General features: G+C 38.5%; 2 protein-coding genes across 5 annotated transcripts; one reads left to right on the top strand and one right to left on the bottom strand.

Annotated features, from left to right (window-relative positions):
- Positions 1-1,083: 1,083 nt before the first annotated feature.
- On the bottom strand, positions 1,084-5,792 carry spryd7b (SPRY domain containing 7b). Its single transcript, XM_034109956.2, has 5 exons — positions 5,619-5,792; positions 4,859-4,975; positions 4,331-4,497; positions 3,496-3,598; positions 1,084-2,295 (listed from the first exon to the last, which is right to left on the bottom strand). The coding sequence occupies exons 1-5, from the start codon at positions 5,722-5,724 to the stop codon at positions 2,198-2,200; spliced, it is 591 nt and encodes a 196-aa protein (XP_033965847.1). The 5' UTR covers positions 5,725-5,792; the 3' UTR covers positions 1,084-2,197.
- Positions 5,793-5,799: 7 nt separating this feature from the next.
- On the top strand, positions 5,800-8,903 carry trim13 (tripartite motif containing 13). Of its 4 annotated transcripts, none has more exons than XM_034109952.2 (2): positions 5,800-5,932; positions 7,301-8,903. In XM_034109952.2, the coding sequence occupies exons 1-2, from the start codon at positions 5,903-5,905 to the stop codon at positions 8,501-8,503; spliced, it is 1,233 nt and encodes a 410-aa protein (XP_033965843.1). In that variant the 5' UTR covers positions 5,800-5,902; the 3' UTR covers positions 8,504-8,903. The 4 variants fall into 4 exon arrangements, with proteins under 4 accessions (XP_033965843.1, XP_033965845.1, XP_033965842.1 ...); XM_034109954.2 differs by lacking the exon at positions 5,800-5,932 and adding an exon at positions 5,935-5,956; XM_034109951.1 differs by lacking the exon at positions 5,800-5,932 and adding an exon at positions 6,596-6,665.
- The last annotated feature ends 1,782 nt before the right edge of the window (positions 8,904-10,685 follow it).

Genomic DNA, 10,685 nt, shown 5'->3' with positions numbered 1-10,685 from the left:
TTCATCTGTTTGCAACTCATATATCAATATTCCAATTACTGTATACTATTCTGCACTGTTTCTATTATATTCTATTTTATTGTATTTACTTGTAGTTGTACTATTGTATCTGTTTTGTTGTGTTGCACTGCTGGAGCAGCCTGCGACCTAAGATTTTCATTGTCATAAATTAACTACACTGTAGCTATGCACACATAACAATAAAAGCCTTGAGATGTATTCAGATATTTCACTTACACTAGAATTGTTTAAGTTATAAGTGAACGTCCTGCATTCAATATCACAGGCTAAAGTACAGGTATGAGTATCAACATTTTCAAAACATACCAGTTAAATAACTTATTTTGCATAATAATAACCCATTTCAGGATCATATACATTACCTCATTGTAATCACTTCTAGATATCTTAACCTAGATAATAATAAATAATACTTTATTTTGATTGTGTGTGAGCTAATATTCTCAATCTGTAAAGTAACTAGAAACTAAAGCTGTGATAAATGTAGTGCAGTAAAAAGTACAATATTAACCTTAAAAATGTAGTGATAAAAAAGCATAATATTGTAGATATTCAAGTAAAGTACAAAGACTTTAAAATTGTACTTAAGTGTATTTCTTGAGTTAATGTACTTAAAGACATTCGACAGAAGCCTATAAGCATCTAAATGTAATTAAAGGGCTAATAGTAAAAGTACTCATGATGTAGTATGGCCCATTTCAGAATCATATATTAAAAATGTTTTATATTTATTAATGCATGTATGTGTTCATCACTTCAATCAATGCACCTGGTAAAAGGACGAGTTTATTTGATATACTTTATATACTGATGGCTAATAACTAGTGTATTAGTAGATGTATTGTGTTGTATTAACATAATCTACAAAGAAGTTGGTAACTACTACTGTAAAACAAATGTAATAAAAGTCAAAAGTACAACATTTCCCTTCAAGGGAAATAGGGTAAAAGTATAATGTAGCATCATTTGAAATAATAAATTGAAGTACAAGTACACTACTTGAGTAAATGTACTTAGTTACATTCAGTCAATGTACTGTAAGACAGAACAGACCGACAAAGGTTTGCCTCCAGACACAAAAGTTTAATGAATCAACAATATTTGGATATGCTTGTACAATAACATCATTACTGCAACCAAAGACAAGCATTTTAAATATTTAACTGTTAGCAGCGAATTATGCAATGCCAATACAACACAACAGATTGACATTTTTAACCATTAAAATCTTTAATCTGAGACAGCCGGCACCAACTTTGGTAATGTTCTGATAATTAGAATAAAAACACCATGAAGATTTCAGGAAAGACAAAGTGTGGAAAGTCTAAAGAGCTGTTCATAGAAATGATTTGGAAATCAAGCTTGATATATAATTAGTGTCAGTCATTTAAGAAATGTTTTTTTTAAATATTTGTATTATATATTCGCAGCATGTCACCTCAGCATACCTCAGTGAAAGTCAAACCGGCAGTTCTCTGTGAATGTGTTCTGGATAACTGGAGTGCATATTTAAACCATCTTTGTGTCAACTCAAATTGAAAAAGTTTTGCAATATCACTTATTTTTATTGTATTTTTAATTAAAGAAAAGTACATAAAAGTGAATGGGATTTTGTTGACAGATGTGTCAGTATCGACCGCCGATCCTCCATTAGTTCACACCCTTGCCGGCAAAAAGAAAGACACGTTTTGTTAAATGAAAGTGAAAAGGTGACTCAAATAAATATAGGGCGTATGCTGAGTCAGTAGGACATTTATGAGACATAATCAAATAATATAAGTATAAAGCAATGTGAATAAGACATGGCTTTTTGATCCTGAACATTTAACCATTTCATCCGCTGTCCGGCATCTACACACAGATTGAGAATGAAAGCAGCGATTGAAAGTGTTTCAGTTAATACAAGGCGAGGACCACGGACACAAGGTAAAGATTTGACAGTTAACCACCAGCATATTCATAGACAACCAATGATCAGAAACCCCCACTCCTTCAAGGATACTCCAACGTCAACGCGAGGCATGAGTAGAGAGACAGAGTAATCAGGGGAAACAAAACAAGAGGCATGAAGCCACACATGATATCCAATCAAGATCAGACTGTAGTGTCACAGAGGTTGCTATGAGATACAGGAGAGGGTGACATGTTAAAGAGGCGCTTAGGCTGAAGTGATCCTTTAGAAGATTTGTTGTTCAAAGAGGATCTTCTCAAATCCTTGTGGAGCTGGGTGGTAGAAGTCACTAAACTGGCAGTCTAAGATGGCACTGTCGTCCACTGCAAAGAAAGAAGGGAAAGAAATGAGCACAAGCTTGTGTACAAGTTAACATACAGAACAGAATATTAGTATTAGCAGCATTTAATTGAAAATATCAAATTATGTTTTTATCGTTTTTGACTACAGCACACATTGATCTTATTAGTGTGTCTTTAAGCTCATAAGATAAAACTAGTGATCTCCGTATGGATTCTTTTGGACAATCCAGGTGTCTTAGCAGCCTCAGCAAAAAGCGTGAACACAGGATAGCACAGATATGAATTCACACAGGGATAATAAACAAATAAAAACGAAATTGAAATGAAACCCAAAGCTTCAAAAAGGTAAAAATAATACATTTACCCAAGTCTCTCTGGCAAGACATTTAATACTGATAAAGTCAAAGGACATCAAATAGATATCATTATCTTGTTAAGTTATTTGTTCTGTAGGAACTAGGTCAGATGCCTCGTACCAGCAGCAATCTGAACAAAATCCCTCAAAATACAATGTTACAATTTTGAAATCAGTCCTGAGGAAGAGAACTCGTGGACATACACTCTACTCTCTAAAGGCCTTGCTATGTTTACCAGTTGTAAACCTGATGTGTGATTACAGCAGAAATTATGTTTTAAGGCCATTTTTTTACCAGCTTTTTTGATAATTTCTTATAGTCAGTCAATCTTAAAATAGACACAAATCTATATGTGAAAGCATCATTAGTATTCAATAGTTCATACTATACTAGATTCGATATGGAAAAGAGTGCAGCATGTCCCTGTCAGTGAAGTTCAGTCTATGTTAATACAAAATAAATAATAATAAGCCCTTTAATATAAATGATGCCTGCACAGATACAACAGTACATTTTATAGAGATTATATTTATGAAAAGAATTCAGTTTGACAAATAAAATCTTCCTTTGACTAGAATAAAACCTGAATGTCAAGAATGTTTGTCTGAACTTGTTTCAATTAGTCAATGTGACTACATGGGTGGAAACTTCTTTTTAGTACAACTAACAGCCCGAGCAGTGTTTTGTAAAAATGTACAAATACAGCCCTCTAGTGGAGAAAAGTGTAACTGCCAAAAGGGTATATCTGGGAGAGCAATTGACAGTACATAAAGTTTACAATTGAGAAACTTAGTCAAACCATTTCCCCAAATGACCAAGCCCCTTTTCAAAGTATTCAGCATATCCGGCCAACAAATAAACCTACCGTAAACAACGGGGTATACAGTGCCTCGGATCCCTGAGGCAGGACAGTGCATGTTCTTTCCATTCAGATATATATTCATCTCCACGTGGTCATATGTGAAGCCCTGAGTAACACAAACAAAACTGGAATTAACAACTGAATTTGTGCATGCAAATATGACAACATTTTAGTGGACAGGTGGACAGTGCAACACATGCTGGTTTTAGGGTCTCCGTTTTTAAAAGCTGTAGTGAACCCAAATGAACATGCATCACTCATTTTAGAAGTCTTACTGACTGACAGAGTGGCTGATCTGAATTTGACGAAAGGGATCATACATTGTCTCGGGAGCTAAATAATTTGTACACAAGTTTATTCCTGCATGATTATTAAATATGATTGGTTGTTAAATGTCTTCCATCTATCGTCTGATTATGTCTATGTGTCTTTAGGGCCCCTCTAGTACAGCTCACTTGAAAGAGCTACCACTTAAGGTTTTTTAAAGTCACCAAGCCTTAAGTTCCAGTAGTTGTAGCTTAAAGCAGTTTTTCTCTCTTCTTCAGCAGAACCATATGCTGTCATAAAAGTAGCGTGACAGCAAAATACATTTGATGCGTTTATATTTTAGGTTTGTGAAAAAGAAAAACCAAGATTTCTCTCATTATGTCGGGTAGCATATGTCACACACTGCTTTGAGCAGATAATGACACGCTTGCTGACAGTGAAAGATAGAAGTCTGCATCATTTTCAGAACTGCTCTGCGCCCACTTGACGAGAATTGGCAACACTTAATTCACTCAAAGCTAAAGAGCAATCAAACATAATCCAGGATCAAGCTAAATAATCTTGCACTTACCACAATGTCACCCTCCTGAGGGAGGCTGTTTGCAGGTAGGCGATTCTTCTCTTCATTATTGTGGTACACAGACCCATCATGCCTCAGGACTAGGCTGTTTGTGTCTCTGCCCATAGGCACTTGATTAAGATTCACTTTCTGCGTCGCCACACCTATTCCCCACACACCTGAACACAAAGCACAACACTGAGTATCTGCCATTTTAAAACCCTTTTAACCACAAAGACAGGACAGTTGCAATTCAAGATAATTAGGTATGTTTTTCATGCATGGTACATTTAACATTGTATGTTAGCATTAAACAGTCTGTGGCTAGTGTGGAGCTGGATGAGTTGTGTTTTAAAATATTTTCTTGGCAAGTCTACAGAAATCCATAAGTGAGCATGCAGTCACGTTGTAGCTGCTAAAAACTGCAGCATGTCCAAAAACTCCCACAAGGAATGCACCGGAAAATGTAAATCTGGCAAGAATAGAGAGCAGCAGAGGTTTGGAAACAGGGTGATCTTCAGCTGGGAGCCAAGCACTTACCAGTGGACTGGATCTTAAACTCAAAATAACTTTTGTTCTGGTGCAGAGGAGCGTTGGCCAGACAGCCTCCAGTGCCACATATCCTCCGGCCACTCTTCACAATGACAACATCTGTGCCTGCAAAACAAAAGCAAAAATATATCTTGTTGTTAAAACCCACATAAAAAAAAAACAATATTGAATTTCAGTTTAACACAATGTGCCTGATTTTTCTTTCAGGATTGAATGACAACACAAATCATGATTTAAAGCACAATACTTTAATTTGACTTAAAAAATGGGTTGAAGGGAACTTAAAGTAGATGGAAGAAATGGGAAATGTTCATCCTGATCGATACATCTTTCAGCAGCTCAAGTGAAATTGTTTCCTGTTTTTATTTGACATATATAATTGTTACACGATGGGCTTATTTAATAACCTTTCACGTGCTAAATTGATTAATTGACAGAGAATAATAATCAGTAATTCAGTCTCTATCCTGATAGTCGTGTCATGAGTTCAGCTGCAGGAGACTACATATCACGACTCACCTTTAATTAATAAATGAGAACCTTGTAGGAAGAAAATTAAGAGGAACGTTGTAAGAAATTACAGAAACCACTCGAGGCAAAATATAAAAACACATTTAACTGAACAAACATTACAACACGCTATCAGTTAGCTATGATGCTAACGGCGGATGTAGCATATTGTCATGTCACAACTAGGCGTATTGTCATCACTTTAACAGCTCTGAGATTTAAACACAAAACTACGTACCCATGTGGTGAGTATCTAACTGAACGATAGGCATTTCTTTCAGGGGGATATGCCCCGATCCGCCATCCCCGCAGCAGCCTAGACAACACCTAAACAGCGCAGCCATTCTTGCTTCTAGTTACACATCCGGAAACAAATACCACCGAACCAAAGAGCACTTGACGTAAAATATGTCAGACTCCTCTTACGCAACAGCGACGCACAGCGACAGAGGCCGGAAGTACATAAGCTCCTGCAACCCAACTGTATCCAATCACAGTGGCTAAGATAGGCAGTTGCTCCTGATGGCATGGAAACAAGGGAAGAAAATCAAGGTCAACATTTCTACACGTGACTAAGTAACTATTGGGTTACATAACCTCAAGTGAAAAGAAAGTGTTTTTTTTAAAATATATCAAATGTTTTGTTGGCAAATGTGTAATTAGTGATACGGATTATCAGCTAAAGAGCATCACCAATGGCTGGAACATAAAGTTATGTTGCTGATGTTTGATATAGATAGTCGTGTGGGTCTGTCGTGCCAAGATAATGTGCCACTTGACAGCTCAGTGCAACATAGCATTGAAGAGTACTTTTTAATAGGTTTATGCAGCCTAGTGACTTCGCGTGCATATGTTTTATTAACTGTGTACAAAAGATTGAAACGTATCCACTCAAGCAACTAAAGTAGGTTAATGTAAAAACATGTGATACAGAAAGTGGGACTAAAACCTAGTTGACAGTTTTTCACGCTGTAATGTTTTGCATAGCAACAGCCCCTCCCCCATTGGACTGTCAGGGATCCTCTTCAAAGTACCCAGCAGGGACAGAAACGTAAACAACCCCAATATCTGAAATTACGCACCCCAAAAATTCAAAACACCAGTACTTTTCATGCTGTTCACAGCATAGTGGACAACCCACTTTACATATGCACAAAACCAGACGAATTAGTGTGTTTTAATATTCTGTTCGCCACTCAAACGGTTAACTCTGAACCCGGAAAAGGGCGAAGTCTGCACAGCAACAAGCGCCATGATTGCGTTGCACTGTGCGTCCCAGCAGCTGGTGAGTGATTCTTTTGGTCCAGTAGTTGCATGTTACTATGCGCTTGCAGAATCTGTCACAGCTCTACTTCAGCACCTTGCCAACAGGAGCAACGCTAACGCGAACCCTGCTTGTCGATAATTTGTCGCATTGGATTGGCTAGACGGCGGTAATATAGGGCTAGATTAGCTAACCACTGCCCTGCTATTCTGTTATACAACGCTAGGAGAAAATAGTTTGCATTTACAAAGTTATTCATGATTTATTGACTTATATCCAGCCTTATTTTTGCGTTTGTTTTCTTCAACGTGAGCTGGTTACAGAATGACAGCAGAAAGCAGGATGTTTTTTAACATTATATGTCCAAATGGAGATTTTGGCAGAGTTCATACCAATCTTTTACGCGGGCAAACGATGCAAGTCAGTTTCACTTTCAGGATGGGAATACTCCTCACACAGCTGGAACATGACTACAAATCTGTATCCTTTGCGATGCTACAGCATTTTACTGTGTAGTTGAATGCCTGTCTGCCTTTATGGCGCTGCATCTTTCAGTGTGGGTGTGTATTGGGCAGCCTATTATATGAGTGTTGATTTATTGGGTTTTCTTTGCTTTAATTAAGCACCGATTTGACGCTTGAGTGATGTGTTTACAGGATATCATGGAGCAGCTAGAAGAGGAACTTACGTGCCCAATCTGCTGCGGTCTCTTCGAAGACCCCCGGGTTTTGCTGTGCTCTCACAGCTTTTGCAAGAACTGCTTGGAGGGACTGTTGGATGGAAACCGAGGTCCATATTTCAGAACACCTATCAAATGCCCCACATGCCGCAAAGAGACCCCTCACAACGGCGCCAACAGCCTGCAGATCAACTACTCTCTACGTGGGATTGTGGATAAATACAGCAAAATAAGGGTTATGCCTAAAATGTCTGTTTGTAAACAACACTGCGGCCAGCCTCTAAACATATTCTGCGCCACGGATTTAAACCTAATCTGTGGGTTTTGCGCGACAACAGATGACCACAGAGGGCATACATTCTGCTCCTTGGAGGAGGCGTATGAGCAGGAGAAGGAGGCGTATGAAGAGCTGCTGCGCGGGGTGGAGAGCTGGCAGAGCGCAGACATCCTGTCCTGCCTGGAGACACTGCAAGCCAGTAAGAAAAAAGCACTACAGTATGTGACCAAGGACGCAGCAAAGGTGACAGATTATTTCGACAAACTCATCAGTAACATTGAATGCAAAAAGAATGAGATCCTCTCCGATTTTGAAACGCTGAAGCTGGTGGTATTGCAGAAATACGACCCGGAGATCACCAAGCTGAGCGCGGCGGTGGAGGAGCACACACGGGCGCTGGGCATCGCCGAGACTTTCCGGAGTGTATCCGACCCCCTGTGCTTTCTGCAGCAGATGCAGGAGTTTCGGGAGAAGTTTAAGGCCCTGAAGGAGACTCCGCTACCCTCTCGGAAAGACACGCACGTCGGTCCTCTCGTGCGTAATTTCGATGTGAAGAAGTGGGACTCACTGAGGCTCAGAGAAGTGGACAAGATCTCAGTCCCCCACGAGAATGGCCACTACCGAGAGGGGGGATCACGGATGCCAGCGTCGAGATGGATCACCTTATTAATAAGTGTGTTACTGCCGATTCTGCTCGTGCTGCAGCCGCACAACCTGGCACCCTACGTGCCCTCGCAGGTTGGACCGATGCTCACTGCTGTTTCCTCGCACCTGACCCACACTGGGGTGTACCTGCGGGAGATGACTGACATGTACTCAGGTTTAGTGGGTGCAGGTCAGGAATGTATCGTGAAGTTATTTTACTATACTGTCAGTGTTATTGACACGTTGTTTAATGAATAGCCTGTGACATCTCTGTCGTGCACTCACTGCTACATTCCAAGGGACCCTTGACGCGCATAACACTAATCTGACAGATATGCACTTCAATATTTGTTATGTCTTTTTTTTCGTTTTAGGCCAATCTCCAACCTCATTGAAGCCAACGAATCAAATCAAATCAGCCACTAATGAAGTTGGCAGTAACAGTTAACGGTAACCTACATTTACATAGACACTATCGGTGTGCAATCTACTTTCTCTTTTATCAGTATGACACACTCCAAGATGATTTTGATAAATAAACAGTGAAATGTAAGTCACGTCCATGTTTGTTTTTTTATTTAGTGCGTCATGCCAACTCAGCCCATTTTTTTTGAGGCACAAGCTAGCTTTACGTGTGTAATAAAAATAATGTACAGAGTGTAATTCCTGGCCTCTTCCCTGCAGAGCGCGTCAGCACCACAGTGATGCTGCAACCTCTTCAAGGTTACAAGCATTGCATAACAGGGCCCGTGTGAAATATTCACCAGGCTATAGTGAAGGAGGGGAAAAAGAACACCGTATATGTTAATGGTATATCTATGAAAACTGACAGCTTTCCCCCCCCCCCATAATTGATAATAATACTATAAGGCAATAAAGTGTCTTTATTTCCACACAAGATCTATTTGCGGAGATTCACGTGACTCGTTCGTTGCATGACTTGTCCGGTCTATAAAGTCAAACATCTGCTGCCTGTTAACTTAAGACTGCAGTTCAGACGTATTTTCTGCAATGCATTTGAATTTGCAGAACACTGAATTGTAAGTCTTAAATCAAAATGCAAGTGTGTAGAAACATCGAAGCAAGGCTATTCAAATGATTTCCCATTTAGGTAGGATGGGAGACTTTTGGCTCATCACCAAATAATGGTCTTAACAGAAAAAATAGGCCATATATAGCGAAATGACGAACAGTGCATTGATTACTTATCATTATGTGTATATATTCTCCTTAGCAGAAGTTGATTTTGAAGTAGAGTAAATTGATAGAAATCCTAAAATCAGACCACAAAGTGAACCCGTGATGTCAGCACTGACCATAATTCAGGATGTAGCCTACGTCATGGCACGCATGTACATATATATAGCCTTCTGTTGCCAGGCAAATACAGCATGAAAATAAATGGACCACTCTACATTAATATTTTAATTGTCATGGCACGCAAATTTGAATATAGCCTTTGAAAACGTTAACAAAATCCAAATTAAGACAAAATGTTGTTTCCGATTTTAGACTTTTTTTAATCATTACCGAAAAGCCAGGTCGCATGGTGAGCCGCTCTACATCTACACAGGCCTATGGTGTGGCTTAATAAAAACTACATTTAAAGTCGAATTTGCTAACAATCCAGATTACATAATATCCAGATGAGTGCAAAGCCAATTTGATGTCTCCACTGTTCAGTCACATCACTGCAGGAGCCACAGTTTTTGCACTGAGGCTCTGAGTGTGTGAGGGGGATTAAAGACTTTTTGTATCCCTGTAATAAAATGCATAATTTTCCATGTTACTTTCTTTTATTATATTAATTTACCAGAGAAATTAATTAACACATTTTCTGAATGTGAGTGAAAGTACAGTAGTAGGCTACATGTGCAAAACACGGACGTGTTATTCTATTGTGCAGGTAATTAAAAATATGCACGATAAATACATGTAATAAAAAGTGTTGAATAAGGCATAACAAAGGCAAAACGGCATAAAAAGTATAAAGCCTAACAGTTGTAAGACAACATGTGCATTTAACCCATCACCATCAGGACTGCTTCCATATTTTGATGTGCATTGCTTTTCTAAAGACGGAACATAGTCAGACACATACTACATTTAACATTCTGTAAAAAAAAGGGTAACCTAATTGAATAATTTCCAAAATTAATAGGAATTAAGTCGGCCTGCGTTGACATTGTTAATATTTACACAGAAATAAACTAGGCCATTAATACAAATATATATTATATGAAAGCTTATATTTCAAAAACATGTACTAAATTCGAATATTTCTCAAAATAATAATTCAGAGAAACTCCTAGCGTTTAGGAAAAAAGAGCAGTCACAAATCTCACTTTTTCTTCTCTCCAGTATAATTTTTCAAAAATCCCACTGTTGCCAAATACCTTAAATCCAGATAATATATAATTATGATTGCGAAAAAACTAGC

The sequence above is a fragment of the Pseudochaenichthys georgianus genome, chromosome 21, assembly GCF_902827115.2.
Source record: "Pseudochaenichthys georgianus chromosome 21, fPseGeo1.2, whole genome shotgun sequence".
NCBI lineage: Eukaryota > Metazoa > Chordata > Actinopteri > Perciformes > Channichthyidae > Pseudochaenichthys > Pseudochaenichthys georgianus.
This window is presented reverse-complemented; position numbering and strand designations above follow the sequence as displayed.

Coding starts and splice junctions, on each gene's coding strand:
- spryd7b (XM_034109956.2), bottom strand. CDS start 5,724: ATGGCTGCGCTGTTTAGGTGTTGTCTAGGCTGCTGCGGGGATGGCGGA. Junction 3,599..4,330: donor CTCAGGAGGGTGACATTGTG/GTAAGTGCAAGA, acceptor TGTGTTACTCAG/GGCTTCACATATGACCACGT. Junction 2,296..3,495: donor TGTATACCCCGTTGTTTACG/GTAGGTTTATTT, acceptor CTTTCTTTGCAG/TGGACGACAGTGCCATCTTA.
- trim13 (XM_034109951.1), top strand. CDS start 6,633: ATGATTGCGTTGCACTGTGCGTCCCAGCAGCTG. Junction 6,666..7,300: donor ACTGTGCGTCCCAGCAGCTG/GTGAGTGATTCT, acceptor ATGTGTTTACAG/GATATCATGGAGCAGCTAGA.